The 18,413-nt window shown below is 33.5% G+C and overlaps 1 protein-coding gene across 3 annotated transcripts; it reads left to right on the forward strand.

Moving 5' to 3' along the window:
* The first annotated feature begins 1,888 nt into the window (after positions 1-1,888).
* LOC123004413 lies at positions 1,889-17,014 on the forward strand. 3 transcript variants are annotated; one of them, XM_044397669.1, is made up of 4 exons: positions 1,889-8,104; positions 15,530-15,650; positions 15,753-16,464; positions 16,519-17,014. In XM_044397669.1, the coding sequence occupies exons 3-4, from the start codon at positions 16,393-16,395 to the stop codon at positions 17,011-17,013; spliced, it is 567 nt and encodes a 188-aa protein (XP_044253604.1). In that variant the 5' UTR covers positions 1,889-8,104; positions 15,530-15,650; positions 15,753-16,392; the 3' UTR covers position 17,014. The 3 variants fall into 3 exon arrangements, with proteins under 3 accessions (XP_044253604.1, XP_044253603.1, XP_044253605.1); XM_044397668.1 differs by lacking the exon at positions 1,889-8,104 and adding an exon at positions 14,488-15,385; XM_044397670.1 differs by lacking the exon at positions 1,889-8,104 and adding an exon at positions 14,488-15,385 and having other exon boundaries at positions 15,530-16,464.
* Positions 17,015-18,413: the final 1,399 nt, after the last annotated feature.

Below are 18,413 nucleotides of genomic sequence, written 5' to 3' on the forward strand. Positions count from 1 at the left end.
TTGACCGTATACGCCATCGAGTCTGTCTTTAATAATTTTAGGTGTAAGCCCTTCTTTGGTTAAGAATTTTATGACTGCCCTGTACTCAATTTGGTTCACCTGAGACATTTTTGTAAACGCGTCTTATTCAAAATGCTTACAATTGACAACTATTTGACTTAAGAGATCAATTTTTTTTCTACAGCTTACTATGTTATGTGCTTATAAGAAGACAAAATTTTATCCCGATAAAACATCGGCGTCTATATCAGGCCGGGAATTTCTGGCGCTTACCTCGTAGCTTCATTATTTTCGTTGTTCTGCTAAAATGTTGGGGGTATGAACTCTAAGCTAAATACATTTTTTAATTCGGCCACCTTTTCAGTTGTTGATGTCATTGCTATAACCGAAACATGGTTATCGGATAGCTTAGAATCGTCCGAGATTGTTGAGAGCAAGACATCTACATATACTGCCGCGAATTGAGAATAGCTTCTATCCCAACTAATAACAGCGTAAACATTTCCTCGTATGTCAAATGACTCGCCAATAACCCGTTTAATATGACCTTTAACGGATTTAATAAAATAATATATTTATATATACATGCTGAATGAAAAGAAGTGTTGAAAGCGTGCATAAAATCTTTACCTAACAAATTAGTTATGCCACTATCAATAACATGCAATTTTATAGATTTTGCAAATTATACATTAACGGTTGCGTTATTGATTTTACCTGTGTACTCCCTACAGATAGTTGTGGCTTGCTGTACCTTATATTTGGTTAACTTGTTTATAGCGGATATCGTTGAAACTGTGTCCACCTGGAGTACAAACGGGTTACTATCTACATTATTATTATTGGATCATTTATTATTGACTCATCTAGCTGTTATTTCCTTTACTATATGATAATTTGTTTTTTTTTTTACTATTATTATTATTATTATTAATGAAGGCGATCGGGCAGAGGCCGAAAGCTATTATGAATGTCGACAATTTCTTTGGAAAGTTAGTTCCAGTGATCAAAAACTCTATTGACGATAAAGAACTGTCTTGGAGTTGTCACAAATTGATCCTTGGCTATTTTATAACGATGTCCTCGGGTTCGTTGATCCGTGTTTAGGGAGAACAGGTGATGGATGGGAGACTTTGGGTCAGACAAGGATTGAAAAACCGTTATTTAATCACGTTTCTTAGGTCAGCTATGTATGCTACAAAGAGCAAAGGACCCAAGACGGAACCTTGCGGAATCCCACTTAAGACGCCTCGCTACCCAACACAACCTTGAAATTTCGTAAGTCGAATTTAGCTGTCACCAATAGAGCCAGTGCTGTAAATGTGTCCGGCTACCCTCCCAAGTAATTTACTATCTACATTTATGATCAGTTCGATCAGTTTGCAAGTTTGAGGCATGGGTTTTGTTATTTGAAGCAAACTCGCTACAAATCTTGTAATAATAATGTTTTAAAATAAAAAACAAATACTATAATATATTTGTTTAATTAATGAATTAACGTCATCTAAAAAGCATTTTTCTTGTTATTCATAAGCAAAGTTATGATTGTAAAATAATTGGAAAAATTTGGAAAATAATTTTTTGTGAATATGTAATTTATGGTAAAAGTATTTAAAAAAATGTTGAATAAATTTGTGCAGATTCAGTTTTAAATAGTTTATTTATTTAAAATATTTTACATTATAGGAAGATATCCCGAATTGGCATGGTACGAGTTTGTCGAGGATTTACAAGTTCAGGCGATAAACATTTTTTATAAAAATTTTGAAAACGTAATGTCATTTTAGTTTCCCAAAACTTATTATTTTTTTCAATTTTAATTTTATTTGGGCCAGTCCATACACTTGGGTGACATGTAACTGGCCCTGTATCGGGTAGTACCAATCATGATTGTAATTTATTTCTATTTGTTAGAAAATTTGTCTAAGATGCCTGAGCAGGGTAGCGGGGAACGGATTGGAGCCACGGGGGATCGGTTTCAGTTTTGTCAATTTATACCTATCTCTTCAATCACAACTACTGTTAGATGTGTTATAAACATTATTAAACAAAGGTTATTTAATTAAAATTTGCTGAAAATTATAAAAAATAATAATTAAAGGTAAAATAAAATGGATAGATATCGACATCACAATGTAGGTATTCGTTTATTTACTACAGAATCCACAGAAAAGCGGCTGTTTGGAAACAAAATTATCCCAAGTAACTTAGCAGGTACCGAACGGTTGGATGCGGGTAGTACCATAAAGTAATTTAGAGATTGTACTTGCGGTTGCAGGCATTAGCTTTTAAGGGCTGGTTGTAAATTACAAATTTTAAACGGAATTTTAGATTGAAAATAATTCTACCACGATAACGTTGTTATTTATTAAGATATTTTCGTCGAATTTAAAACTATCGTCATAAATGTATATTTTCTACGTTTTAACCGAGGGAAATCCGCAAATTCTTTTTAGTTTTTGAATTAGACGGTTTGACGAATTTCTCGTTTTTATGGAAAATTTGTTTTGTTTTTTAATGACTTTAGAAACAAAATTTTGAAATTTTGCTCGGTTAAAGTGTACAAAATTGAATGCTCTTTCAAATAATCTCGGTTTTACTAAAATCCGTTGATTAACTTCTTCTCTACAATGGCAGAACTATACATTGAATGTTCCATAAGAGAGTTAGGTAGCGAGGCCTCTTAAAACATGGAGGCGCTTTTGTGGCATCCTATGACATATGTTACAAGGTGGGATTGAAAGTCATTGGGGTTTTATAAAAAAAAAGGTTTATTCAAAATGACTAGAAGACACTTACTGTTTTGGGGCCGTCATAATCCTTTATGGGCACATGTCACACTTGGGTACAACAATCAAACCCATGGTTTATCTGGACTCGAAGCACAAAATGAAGTCACTTTCTTTATCATTTTAGCAGCAGTCTGGCAGTCTGCCGTTCATAATTTCTTTTGGTAATCTTTTTCCATTCTTTCTCAATGTTCCCACTCTATGTGTATTTCGGTTAAGTAGTTCTCTTGTTAAATCAAGACTTGTATAAAAATGATCTGTTACTAGAATTCTACCATGATCTAAATAACCCTCGCAGAACTGGAGTACCTCATTGGTAGGAAGGGCTTTACTATTTGGATCACTTTTCCCTTGATAAATTGAAAGTGAATGTGTATATTCTTTTTGATCACACATCTTGAAAATTTTTACTCTGTATTTGTCTTTTTCCAAGAATATACTGTCCAAATCCTAATTGTCTTTTGAATGGAATCATACTTGCATCAACATCTACGACTTTACAGGCCGCAAAATTTTTTTGTATTTAGAATTCAAATGCAAGACAAGTACTCGAATTTTATATAACCGATTATCTTAAGCCTCAAGATCTTCGTTCTCAGCAAATAGCGAATATTTAAGTAATGCCTGGAATATGTTTTTTGATATAATAACAATAACATTCATTCTAAAAAAATTCCCAAAACATTAGGACCATACATTATTCGTAGTTATTTTATAAATTTTATTCAATTTGACCACATGGGCTGTATTTTTCGTGTCGAGGCTTAGCTTTAGCTTCTTTGTAGACTTTTTACTGATTGATTTTTCGAGTTCTTCTTTATATAGTCACGATGATAATACCGCAGTTTTAATTAATTTAAAACATCGGTATCGCAAAAGTGCACTGAAAAAAACATTGCAAGGCTCAACCAACAGATAAAAGTCGGCAAAACAATTTACATTGTTGGTACACGGGATAGGGTAGGTAAATTATAATATGATTAAAAAATCTGTAGATTGCACAAAATAAATGTATTATATTGAAAAATGTTTTCTTTTACATCTAAGTGAATAGTAATACTGAATATATTGTAAATGATAATATAAACCCACTTTAATCCTACACTAACAATTGGCAGCAATAGCGTCCTCGATACAGCACCAAGCATAGTGTTCCCCATGATCTCCCAATCCCACTGGGTTGTTGGTTGAGCCTGGTACAATTTAAAGTGTTGACGCAATCAACTTCTCCTTGATCTTATATATAGTTCTTTGCCAGTTGGAAGGTGGTACAATCTGTTGTTATCGGTGATATTCCAAGGAGTATTATTCTACAAGTTTGAGGAAAAAATTAAAAAAAGCTTAACTTATTGATTTAAAAAAGTTACTATTCTAACCACTATCAATTAGTGTTTCCATGCAATATAAATCGCATAGAATGTTAGCCTCATTGTTATTGTATAATGGGCCGTTGTTGTTGCCTAATATTTCTGTTAGGAAAAAGAACTTGGGTGTTTCTCATTTATTACCACCCTGTTTGTATAACGAATTTTGACAGAAACAAAAACATTTCTTGCATTCATTACACCACCTAGTGTGTATGATTTAGAATACCATTCTATATCAATAAATGTTATTGGTACAATTGGTCGTGATGGTGTTTTTATAACAGAAGAGAAGCGTTCTTGTTGTGTAAACACATTGTCCCAGATGTTAGTATTAATAAAAGTCTTTTGTGTCTATAAAAAAAGCAAAAATATATATACATAAAAAATGTCTAAAAGTTAGATAGAATTAAACTTACATCATTTTCAAAATATGAAATAAAGTAGATTAATTAAAAGCAAAAAAAAAAGAAAAAAACTAATCGTAATATCCCCAAGGTTTTGTATGTGTCGTTGCTTGACAGATGATCCTCTTGTTATCATACGGACTCAATGCCAGTTGTTGAACACTAAAGACACTATGATTTTTTGAAATAATTAAATTTTGATAGACCTCATGTTCAACGTGATGAAACAATCAAAATTATTCTCAAATTTAATAAATTTCAATACAGAGGTCTTAACTCTTTTTGCTTTTTTAACCGTTTTCTTGTCTTCAATATTGTTTAATTCTTGAACACGAAATCTAAAAAGAAAGCTAATTTTTCTAAACTTGTTGGCATAAACCTAAATGAATCTAAAAATCTAAAACTTAATCTTGGTGTTTTCAACAAATTTAGTAAATGAAATGTAACTTTCTTTATTAAGCGGTGGTAAATTTATGTTTCCTGGAATTTCGGTACTTAGTTCTTTAACACAAAAGTGACTATCGTATCCGGAAACATTATGAAATATTACTGGTACCGTAAAATGTATCTTGAAAGTGTAGATTACATTTATTATGAGCTGGACCTAAATAATTACCAGTCAAATGACAGTGATCTTTTAGTTGTTTTTTTTATCAATTTCAAACAAATTACCACATATACGACAAGATTTTGATGAGAGAAAATTTTGTTCCCCTTGTAAAGCTAAACGTTTCATTGGAACCGGCTGCATGAAGTTGATGAATAAACCAAATTTGACAATCCTGACCGGTGTAAATTTTGAATTTTGATAAAGAGTCGTCATAGGAACATTTTAAATAATAGGCACCACTAAATGGTTCATGTAATTGATATATTTGTGTACTGCTGTTAATGGGATAATGTTGCTTAGATTGTTGTTTTAAAATACTCTCCATATCAGCATAAATGTCAAATGGAATCATTTTTTTGTGTTTAAAATGTCTAAAGTGTACAAAATTTGCATGTTCTTCAGGTAAAATAATTTTTGTTTTATTTAACAATTTGCAATCTTCTAAATATTTAGTTAAGTTTTCTTTGGTATGAAAATGATTTAGACATCTCTCGCACAGCTACTTTTTGTTTTTAACATTACCAATTTGTTTACCAACTAATCTGGATAAATCTTTGATATAAGCAAAATGATAAACCATTCGTTTTGAATAACATTTCCTTTTTTTACTGGAGGAGGAGGAAGAGGAGCAGCTGCTGCTGCTACTGTTATAATGCTTGGTAGCATTAGTAAATTTATACTCGGTGAAAAAACGCTTTTCGTTATTAAAACTAAAGGTAAAAGACATTTATTGCTAAACAATTCATTCTTTCAAATTTGGGAATGTTTTTCAAAGCAATCGGAAAATTAGGATCTTCGTATTTCAAAACAGTACTGAAATGAGGATAAGAATTGGTGCGACAAACATTTGTATTCTTTTTTGCTGGGTATAAATGCACAAACTATTGACCACAGAAAACAATATGGATCAGATTTTGTAATATTTAGTACGAGTACACTTTTTGTGTTTTGAATAAATACTAGTAAATCAGCGTAATTTGATTAACATTAACTTTTAAATGTAGAATTTCATATAGAGTCCAGTCACTATCCCTTTCTTGAAACTCCTCTAACTCAGTTTCTTAATGAAAATGCTTTTTTTAAAAATTCTTCAGGTTCTTTAATGTTCACATTTGATATTATAGCAGTTCTAACGCGTTTCTTGAAGCATGAGTCAACATCTTGCCAAGCAACAGTTTGATTTGTTTTTTTTTTTTTATTTGAAATTTTAGCTCTTGAGACTTGTCTTTTTAAATTATGCAGATATGTTTTCCAAATACTCGAAATTTGATTCTGTTGACTACCAGGGCACTTAATTTTAGAACAATTAAGCGGACATGGTGATCTGTCGATCGATGTCGAGATTCACGAACTAGTAAATTGTTTTGTCGACTTACCCAATTCCCAATTATGTGTATCTCGACGTAGGGGTAGACCGTTCTCACAGGGGATAGCGGTACCGCTTTTTTTTGCACTAATGTGACATGAGAGATGCTTGCGATGTTGGACTAAGACACTCGAAATCTTGAAATCAACTTGCTTTTTTGGCTAACTAGGACTCTCTAGTCCATCTACCCCGTGACCCTTATGGGGATGGAGGGGGTGTTACCAAACGGTAAGGACCAATTCGTGAATCGGGTTAACCGCAATTCTCGTAAAATTTATGTTATGTACAAAACAGATTCATTTTTTGAATGTTTTTTTACACAATTCGTTAACATTCGAATAACTTTTTTATAATAAGTTATAAACTTATGATGATCTTTCTGCCTTTTAATTAATCTACTTAAATTTACTTAATCGCTGCTGCTACTGCTGGTGTTAGAATTTGTATTCATTTTATAACTAAACAAGTAAAAGACAAAAGATCAAAAAACCATTCTTATTTTGATTAGGTAGTTAAGAATAATAAATACTTACTAACAAAAGAAACACAAATAAATGTGTAGTAAAGATAGTGGAGATGACTACGACTACAACGACTTGGACGAAGAGTACTTGACTACATTGTTGTTGTGTTGTTGTACTACGAGCACACCACACTAACAACTGTAGCAACAAAAACAACGAAACCCAATTAAATTTTAACAACTTCATATTCTTTTTAATTATTAATTCTATTTTTATCAAGACCTTAGTGTCTTCCAATAATACGCACTCTAAGATTTGCAACAGACTAATGAACAACAAGACTAAAATGTGTTGCTTTTATAGAGATAGATTAAATTATCTGATTGTTCAAACAGACAGCAGATCACATTTATTGTCATCCTTGGAGTCAGTGATGTCGATGTCAATTACACCAGAAGTTTTACACATAACACATGGACAGAGACGCTCTAAGTTTTTTTTTTTTTTTCACCTTCCACAACTGCATTACTATTACAATTAAATAATTGAGTAATTTTTGAAACATACGTACCCATGATTATTAAATAGACTAATGTTTTTTATTAACAAACAATTGTTAACAACCAAAAAAGTCGGTAATGCTCGAGTATGCTCGCTCGCTCTATGAGGATCATCATCATCAGAGAGAGAGAGAGCGAGAAAGAGAGGGGCAAAACGAGGCAAGGCTAGGCTAGGCGAAGCTGATGCGCTCTCGCTCTCTTTCTTTCGTTCGCTCGCTTAGCTCTTTCTTTCTTTTTGTTCATTTTCCTTTCTTTGAATAATTTTATATCATTTGTCAGAAAATTAAAATAGCTTTTCAGTTATTATCATTATTCATTCACCTTGTGTAACCTTTACACATTGATAAAGATAACACCTGACCTTTGCAAGATTAAAAGTCGCATATCAACATCATTTTGTGTACATTGGAAACAAAGCTACATTGGTGTAGTGAATTAGATGTTTGCCTCGTCATACAAAGAATCCCGCTAAAGGCATACACACTTTTTTCATGCGTTTCTATACTAAAACACATACCTGCTGGTGAGGAGGTACAACGACCAGGTAGGTACCACCACCTGGTCTAAGGTAAATGGAAGGTACAAACACCAAAAAAAAATACAACTTTTGTTTGTTTTTTTAATTGGGAGTTAAATTTCGAGTAATTTTTGCATTCTTCTTTTCTGTTTGAAATTTGTTATCATTCATAATAAAATAATTTTGTATATCATGCATTTTTGAGAACAATTTTTGCTAGGCTAAAAAACGTGACAGTTCTGTTGGTTTTGCTGTTCCAACAACGTCCTCATTCAAATGGTTTTCCATATCTCGTCTTTGGTGCGAAGACAACCTTTCTAACATCACCGCTATCACAGATTGTTGAGTAGGCCGTACTCAACACATGATTGTGTCGGTTCTGCTGTAGATCGAGGTGCTGCTGTAGGACTGCTTCTTAATGAGCTCATCAATGATAAATGTGGTGCCAGTAAAAATGGTGTTATGGGGGTATCTTGTGAAGTACCAGGTATCGGTGAAAATGCTGTCATGGGGATATCTTGTGAAAGCGGGCATACGTTTTGATATGTCATCTTTTCCAAATTTTAAATCAAAGAAAGCTTTTATTGAAAAATTACAAATAGAAAAAGTGTTTAATTTTTTGAGATGTTACATGTTAAAATTAACACACTTCTTTCTGATATACCCTGTATGTCCCATTTACAAAAGTCAATACGTGTACGCTTTTTTGAATAGAAAAATTTAATAGCTACTAATACCTAGGATGTAATGAATGTCATAACAGCTGCAGATGTGAGTTTGAAATCCGAACGAGTAGCGAGGATTTTAAGACATCTAAGGCTGTTATGACATTATTACATCCGAGGTTTGTTCAAGATTTTATCGGTTTCTGTCGAATAAGCCAAAAATTGGAACAAATTAAATCCAAAAATTCTAGGATGTAATGACAGCTGCAGATGTCAGTTTGAAATCCGAGCGAGTTTACAATTTTACAATATCGATATGTCAGTAAAAATGACATATCGATATTGTAAAATTGACATTTCACTATTGTAAAATTTTACAGCAATCAATAAGGTTATGCCATAGTTACCAGACTATTTTTGTGCATGTAACATTGCTCTTAACAGACAGAAACCGATAAACACATAAAAATCTCTGAAAAAAAATACATCGATAAAATCCAGGTATCAGCAAGGTGTGTGGTTCCAGGTTTCTAAGTAACAACGATTAAAAGATAAGTTTACAATATAACAATCCAGCCAAAATTGGGCTCACTCTTGTACGCTTTTCTTTTCAATAGCAGTGTAACACCCTTGGACTATACCTGCGGAACTTTAATATCCACTTGTTTCTACCATCTTATTTAACTTTTAAGATGTTAACACCCAATTGTTCCTGCATCTGAGTTAGTTTTTCTGCTGCAAGTACAGCTAGAGGCTTAAACAGTGCCTGGAAATTCCGTCCATTTCAGGGCAAACCATTGATCCCACACATATGCACTTTAGAAAATAATCTAATATGGTACCACCTGCAGCTTTACACATGGCAAGAATAGTGATATTTTCTTTGCCTGAGGAGCTAACTATTTGTGAGGTACTCGTAGGTTTATTTACTTCGTCAACAACCTTACTTTTTTGTGAGTCTATTGAGAGACTTGTTTCGTCAAAATTCCATATGCGTTCAGGTTTATCGGTTAAACTGTTTTCTGTTGAGACCTTCTCTAAGAGGTTGAAATAACTATAAGCATAGATGAAATATGAAATATATATTTCCTCTATGCTATAAGTTAAAAACGGATCAGTAGCTTTTTTTCTTGCGTACTTTAAAATTGGTTTGCTTTTTATTCGCAGCAGTATAGACTCCAACTGCTTCCAATACCTCTTTGTGTGACATGCCAAAATCCCATTTCTCCTTTGTCTTTAAACTTTCGGCCAATTTAACTTCTTCGTCGTGTGGGGCGCCCTTTGTGTTTTTATTTTACCACGTAGCCTTTTCACACGGCTATACAATGTGACATAAATTGTAGCTTTGCTCGCCTCAAAATTGAATAAAACATATTGCCATCACAACCAGAATAATAGTCGTTAATTTTGTAGTTAATTTTGCGGACAATTTACTTTTTTTGCGTTGTAAGTTTACCATAGCACTTGTTATCTGTGCTTTGTTTTCTGTGTTACTTGCATTAGCTGTTGTAAAGTATAACAGGCGGTCAAATGGTTTAGACGTAATCGAGATATTACTACCACGCCATATGATGGCCGGCGTCTATACTTCAAAAGTATTTTTTCTTATTTATTTGTACAACAACAATCAAGAAAAAGGTAGGGAAGCAGAGGGAAGCCGCTTGACAGTTTTGCATGCCGGCTGTTCATAGTTAGGTTTTCTCGCTGGTTGTAGCTTATTTCTAGACAGCAAAAACAACCATCGAGATTACCACAATACAATGAACGGTGACGTTTTTAAGAATTGGGTGGAAAATCAATTGTTACCGGCCATCCATAAAATGGATGGGACGAGTGTTGTCGTTATGGACAATGCTCTATATTATTCGATAACAATTGATAAACCACTCAATTCTAACTCGTCAAAACCGCCATGCAAAGCTGGCTAGAACCGCGCAATATTTGTTTTAATGCTGGGTGTGCCAATAAAGAGCTTTGGGCATTCATAATGCCAAGGAATGGGGTCAATGAGCGAAAGAAAGTATGGTATTGATGAATTGCTCAGCAGAAATGGAGTAGTAGTTCTTAGACTGCCCCCATACCATTGCCAATAAAATCGGATTGAATTGGCATGGGGGCATTGTAGCAATTACTATAATAAACATGTTCGAGCAAGACCCAGCTCAAAAGATATGGTCCTGGCTTTATGGCACGAAGCTCTTCCTTGTTTTACGGTCGACGTGTGGGCAAGTTGTGTAAGGCATTGCGAACGATTGGTGAAGGATGATTGAGTTAAATATATGGGTGAATTTACAAGCACGGATGGTACCTATTCCCTCAATAATTATATCATTAGCCGAATCAGAATTTGGTTCTTCTGAATCAAATTATGATTCGTCTAATGAAGAGTCCCCTGCCTCTTATGTGTCTGCGAGTTTGAATCAGGATAAAAGCAGTGAGAATGCCTCTGTGAATGTCTGCTTGGTGAATGAAGAAGATGAGATAATATTTAGTACTGCAAGTTTGTGAAGATGAAAGTGACCGAATAAGCGAGTGAGTGAGTGAGTGATTGAGTTTTTGAAGGTAATCTGTGATGAATGTGAAAAAAAAAAATCTCCCCTGAATTTAAGGTATTTTGAGAAATTGACTCCTATGGTTGGAGAATGCAAACCGGCAGCTAGAGTCATTTTTAAGCTTAATACCACATGTGGTACACCTTGTTATAGAAGATGTTTATACAGTTTACTGCCGGCGACACTATACCCGTGTTGAGAAACGCGAGTCCTCTCTTTCCAATTACGGTAATGGACAACAATGGCCGAGACGCACTTCGTCCGTTGCCGGTGATACGTCCAACGAAGAAGCAGCAGCAGAAACTGGATTTTTGCTTTTCCAATTCGGACATCTTGAATTAATGACAGCAGATCAACGTGGTTGATTTTACGATCGTGCTCTTATGTTAGACAACATTGTTCGTAATGTTATTCGAGCGTGCACTTTGGACGCGGCTTCTTTTTTTCCTCGTTTCTTTTGGTCGTAACCTTATATTTATCCTCTTCCAAAAAGCTATCTTCAATTGGTCGAACTTTTTTAATCAGGTCAGTGAAACCACTGACATCGTCCTTGGAAAGCTGCTTACGAATTCTTCTGTTTAGAAGACCATAAATCATGTCCAGCTTGTGAATCTCGGACAGTATTGGGGTTTCTGGCAGTTGGGAAAGAAGAGCACGTGCATGGCTAACAAAGACATCAGTGAAAAATTCCCATTTTGAATTACTTTTGTGCGTTAGATTTACATCCGCATCATTTCCATAAGAGCTCGGAATTGCTCATCGGTCATTGCAACCGTCGACATTATCGTTTGTGTATTTTGGCTTACCGTGTGATGGGTCTTAATTTGTCCTCTTGACCGGAGCAAATATGGGATACATTTGCCAAGATCGTCGTTTGACATACGAAAAAAACACGTGACGCTTCTAAATTTTATGTTGCACAAAACGAAAAGTCGCTAGGATGTCTCCTAGTCTAGGATTCCCAGATTCCTGGTTACAAAATGGCTACCGGAAGTTTGGCGTGGAAATCTTGAAAAGCACGATGGCCGTCAGATGTAATGTAAAATTACGTTTATTTATTAGGTAAAGTTAAAAAAATTACAAAGCAAGAGTAAACATTTAAGCTTGAAAAACTAACGACGCCTGCGTCGCGAAAAGGGTAGTTTCACGGTGGTGCTCGTTATTTCCGCTATGAGACACATCAAGCATGGAAAATTAGTATATCCACCTTGCTGTCCTAACAGAAAATTAACCATTTTGAGATCAACGCATATAAACCATTGATGGTTTTAATATTCTAAAAGGAGTGCAACTGCTTTATACTCTTCTTTCATTCGTGTAGCAATTGGAACACAAGCGTGTTTATTGCCATTATGATATGAAGCAATACGCATTTCAAACTTCTTTTGGAACTGTCTATAAATAGACCCCACTCTGTGGGATCGTACTTTTCTAAATCTATTCCCGTTAATAAACCACCAATATCATTGCAATAAACAAGGTTGTTATCTTCAGAAAAATATGCTAACAAATCACGTTCTCTCTGACGGTAAAATGATACTTCTTGTGTTCATTTAATTTGGAAGCCAGTAACTCAACTCGCTCCTTTGAAAGATCTAAATCCCTTATCAGATCATTAAGCTCACCTTGAGAAAATAAACGGGAGATTCGATTAAAATCGTCATAATCACTGTCGATCTCGGAATTTTATTGGGTTTCGTTATATTCGTTAAATTTTATTGATAATTATCAATAAAAAAATTTAAAAATTCTCAAATATACCCTAATTGATTTATACTGATCTTTGAGAAAAAATAAAACAAGTTTGTATTAAAATGTTCCACTGTCCCCTACAGTATGGGTACAGTGAACATGACCAAAGGGAACAGTGAACCAATATATTTTTTTTATTAAACAAAAATTAAAACAAAATTATGAAGACCTAACAAGAATGCAACTTCCAAACCATTTTTTATAAATTATTAAAGTCTTAATCTATATCGCCTTAATAGTTATTTATTCTTCGACACTGTCAAAATTTACTGCGTTTAAGGTAGGGCAATTTGCCGGAGTTGGATATTTTTGGATGAGTTCGTTTTTTACATCTTTTTTAATGCCCGTTTGACTAAAGTTGGTCTAGAGGATGCTAATAGCCTCATAGAAGTTGTCTCCTACGGAGTTTTGATCAGGACCAATATCACCCAGAGCCGATAAAAGTGCGGCAACAGGAGTTTTTGTTTCAGTGCTATCTCTTGGTCCCACTGTTCTGACATTTCTTCGTCTTGGTTGCCATCATTGGCTAAGTCCGACGGCGGTGTGAGACCGCCTGCGACAAAAGATTGCTTTCTAAAAGTAAGGTTAGGTTTAGTTACAGGGTGAATCTGCTTGTTCGTCTGCGGAATCGGAATCGAGGATGTTCGACACTTCTTCTGTTAGCTTGGCCATGATAATCTGCAAGTCCGTGACTTTTCTTTTTGGAGGCATTTTTGCTTTTTCTACTACACATCTTCTACCACAAAGATGCATTGTAATCCTTCAGTGGTCATTGGTAACGGTCCGAGAAGATTGATAGCTATGGTTTCGAATCTTTGTGCTGGGGTCGGAGTTCTTAATAGACCTGCAGGTTTGAAATTGGATGACTTATATCGTTGACACCTTTACATTCGTAAAGAAAAATTGTTGATTTGAGCATCGAGTATTCAGCCCACAGGCTTTTAGGAACTTTTAGTTTATCATTTCTAACAACAAAGTACCTACGCTAACAAAGATTTGTCATCAGTATTAATTCTTTTTGTGTTGCACCATTTTTTGTGTTTTCGTAGCGTTTCATGGACTTCAGCCGAACGTCCTATTTTCCAAGCTTCTTCAAATTGTATTCTTTGTTCTCGGATTCACTCATTGTCAGACACATTGCTTTTTGCATGGATACCTTGACAAGTAAAATCCGCCTACGTTTTAAAATTTGCAATAAAATTCAAAAATTTAAATTGTTTTCTGAGTGCATTCTGTAAAGTAAAATGTAATAAATAGTGGTTTACCGTATTTTTCATGCTAATTATTATTGTTTCGAGCAAAAAAACATAGGTGTTCCATTTGAAAAACTAAATTTGGTAGCGTTTCCGGCTACACCGGATATGCTAAAAAAATTGCTGCATTTTCTAAGAAAGCCAGGAATGAATAGTATTTTTTGAAAATTTAGTTTTTGAAAATAAAAAGTAAGTTTAGGTGTTATCGGCCGGGGCGACTTGGACCGAACAGCCTGTATATCAATAGGATTAACATGAATTATTGTTAATTGCAATGTAATTTATTGTGTAATATTCTTTTTTTGGGTCAATAATTGCTTTTCTGTAATTTTGTCGCATAGTTTTAACATAACTTTTTAACTGTGAGTTGGGATATTGTTTTTCAAAGTCTTCAAAAAAAATGAAGAGAATCTCGCATTTGTTTTAACTGCAGAGTAAACCGTTTTACATTCACATTCTTGTTAATACTTTTTTATTTTTTATGGGGAAAATTTTATTGAGATAATTTGATATTTTTTGAGTCAAGAAATTGCCAATTAACTACTGCAAATGCATTATAGAGATCACCAATTCCTTGAGAATGTATTGGTCTAGTCGTAATTATTGTTGGTTTTAATCTAACATCGATTTTATTTAAAGATATGACTACTTCTTTATGATCTGATAACTTAACTTAAACAATCCCAACCTCAATCTTCCGTAAAAATTATTTTCTCAAATAAATATATATACTTACCCTACTTTTTGAGGTAGCAAAAAATAATTAAAACTAACAACGTAATTAACATACACACGGCCTTTAAATTATATATAGGTTAAAATATTAAAGCTTATTTTTTCTTTAAGTCAATGTCAAAAATTCTGAAATTATGTTGGAACCTTGTTAGAGTGTCAACTAAGAAGCACCTAAGAACGCTAATTTTAAATGAAGTTACCAACATTGAAACAATTTGACAATTGATTATTTAATCGTCGTCTGCGTTGATTGACTGTCGATTTCTCTTAGGCGCCTCAGTCCTCGTGCCATTTGATTTGACGATCTGTTCGAAAATAGATATCAATGCTTGGTTCTGCGTCATCGTAAAGGTATAAATTTTAACTCTCATAGTTTTAAATTTTTGTAGATAAAACTTTTTTAACATTTTCTCCATGTTCCTGGTATATTACCTTACATGGCATTTTTCTTTGGAGTAAGTTTATATTACTAATTATACTTTTTTCTGTGTTTAGAAAATTTGGAAATGGAATTGCCTTCACCAGAGTCTCCTATACAATTACAATGGAATAAGGAATGGATGAAAATGGATTATAAGCACGAGTTGAAGATTCAATATTGCAATAATTATTCCTGGTATTGTTTTGTTTTATTTGAGTGAATGTTTTAATAAATTATATTTCTTATAAGACAGCGACTGATTTAGCAGAGAAAATTGCTAACAATATTTCTTTTCAGATATTTTCTGTTACTATAACAGAGAGTCTCACTTCTACAAGTCCTGCTTCCACTTTGAGGAAACTAAGATTCCATCAAGAAGTAGGAGAGTTGTTGAAGAAGGAAACAATATTAACAACCATAACGAAAGAAGTAAGAGGAATGTGCAAGTGTGAAATGGTTTTAGTACTGAAAACATTGAAAAGGATGTTGGGAAATGGAATACAGACTTTGTTCATAACACTAAAGTTATTTTTTTTTAAATTGTAATTATTAGTGACCAAGAATGAATAAATTGTTAGTTGGAGTATAGTATAGTATTTATTTCAAAAAGAAAAAAATCTTTTATACCAACAGTCGATTGCAAAACTAATATCCAGTACCATAGCTATCACTTCGCTGACAACTGCGTTTTTTGAGGGGAAACAGGTCAAAAACTCTTGATTTTTGTGTCAAAGAAGAATCTGTGTTGCAACTGAATCCTCATGTCGGCCGAAAACAAATACTGAAATAATATTTTTCGTTCGTTGTTTGAAAAAAAATTAATTTTATCTCATCTAATCTGACATCGTTTTGTTCATTGTAATAATACCTGGCATTACATTATATCAATTGCAAACCTATAATTTAATTACATTTTTGTAAAAATATTAGTATCACAATGAATCTCCAACTATTCCGACCTATTCTTTTCGTACTTTTTTTGACTCAAACCACCATAAACGGCAATTTTGTGAGTCTCAGTCAGACAATGATAAAATGTTAAACAAGATAGTTTTTTTTGTAGCTAACAAGCAACGTCAAAGCGGATCTGGAAGGCGGTTATTTATGTCCTGATAACAACCAACTCGAAGTCCCCATGAGACTTTTCCGAATCGATCGGTTCAATCGCACCCATCGTGCCATAAGCATCGATTTTACTTTTGCTCATCCCTTGGACGAAACTGCAGAAGGTGCAATTTTTGTGGAAAAATACACTGAAGGAGACTGGAAAATGCTTCCTTCTTTATCCTGGCAGAAAGATCCTTGTAACAATATCGGCATGAGATATGGACGGGAAAACATGATCAGGACAGGAAAAGCTTTAGGTTGGAAAAATCCAGATAAATGCCCCATTCCAGCCGGAAATTATTCGATGATAAGGCATCCATTTATCACTTACCATGATACACCTTTTTGGCCCGGAAGGTTTAGAGTTCAGATGGTTTTGAGGAGGATCGCAACCAAAAGGAAAATATTCTGTACTATGACTATAATGAATTTTGCCGAAACTGTCAACTAATAACATGCAATATAGTATAATAGTATAATTATTTGGTTATTTTATTTATTATTGTTGAAATTGTTTCTTCGAAATATTTGTTCTCTAATTAGAATTTCTGGGTAATTTTTTCTCTTTCTTCAAAACATGTTCAGTCAAGTCAATTTTCCTCTCGATAACTATTTTTAATAATAATTTCAAAGGTACAAAAACTGATGAAACTGTAGGGGTTTTAGCATTATTTCTGTTAATTTTGTCAGTAGCTTAACAAAATTCACAAAACAAAGCAATAATAGCACGAATAGAAGGTGTTACGGTTTTGGAGTTGAAAATTAACCTGGTAATAAAAGAGTGCAGAAATAGTGTAACCGAGAAAAAAACTCGCAGAATTATTATTATTAGAAGTGTTATTTATGTCGAAAATATTAACATAAAGTTTGAGGGTCATTGGAATTATTTCCTTTGTTAAGATAAAATTACAGCGTATTACAAATATCCACGACAATGAAAGAGAAAAGTCATTTATAGTTTTAACACTGCCATCCTTTTGCTTTTGCTTTAGTTTTTTATCAAAATTCGAAGATCATCTTGTGGAAAATTAATTTAAATAATTAAGAAAAAGAAAAAACAAGTGGCTTATTTGGTTAATACAAAACGAATTTATTCAAAAAGCTCTCTTTGCGTACTCCCCATTCCCCGGTACTTCGCCAGGACCGTTTCTTGCGTCTCCGTACTGTTCAACAATAAATTTTATATTGTCTTTTTACACTGCGTTCTAATTACCTAAATATTGTTTTCAATTAAATTGTTATTTAGCTTCTGTGTCGTTCTGTATTGTTGGTTGTCTATAGTAAAGAATTAAACTAACAAGAGAAAGCTTTAATTTTTGTTTTTGTGGTGCAAAAATAACAAGAAAACAAGAATTTGCAACTTTCTATATTTTCTAAAAATACTTACAATTTTAAAGAGTGGACAGTGCATGGCTTTTAAATAAATCAGGCCACAATTTTACAAGGCTTGCGCCTAATGTACGCACCCAAATATACAAAATTCACAAAACACTGGATACAAAAAAACACATTTAATTATCTAATTTTTGGAAACCCATGACAGTAGTTGACAAACTAATCACTGTTTTATTAATAGTCATAAACTGCAGTTTTTCAGAAACAATTATCATTTGTTATATCAAGAGACGGCGTGAATATGATTCTAGTTTATCTATCTTAATTACTAACTAAGTAAAAATTTTGTAATTTTTTAAAGGGTGAACAAACTAGAGAAAATTATCAAATTTTTCAAAATTTATAATCGAGTTCGTATCGGAATATGTATTATTGATTGCATTTTACAGGCGCAAGTTACGTAAAATTATGTGCAACACCCTGTATAACTGAAGCTATACAAATTACATTTTTGCA

The sequence above is a fragment of the Tribolium madens genome, unplaced genomic scaffold (assembly GCF_015345945.1).
Source record: "Tribolium madens isolate multiple individuals breed KSU strain unplaced genomic scaffold, Tmad_KSU_1.1 Scaffold_1;HRSCAF=32;Tcas5.2_LG8, whole genome shotgun sequence".
Lineage (NCBI taxonomy): Eukaryota > Metazoa > Arthropoda > Insecta > Coleoptera > Tenebrionidae > Tribolium > Tribolium madens.

Excerpts from the sequence above, each read along its gene's own strand:
- LOC123004413 (XM_044397669.1), top strand. The coding sequence starts at position 16,393 with ATGAATCTCCAACTATTCCGACCTATTCTTTTCGTACTTTTTTTGACT. Across the intron at positions 16,465-16,518 it reads CCACCATAAACGGCAATTTT|CTAACAAGCAACGTCAAAGC; the intron begins GTGAGTCTCAGT and ends TTTTTTTTGTAG.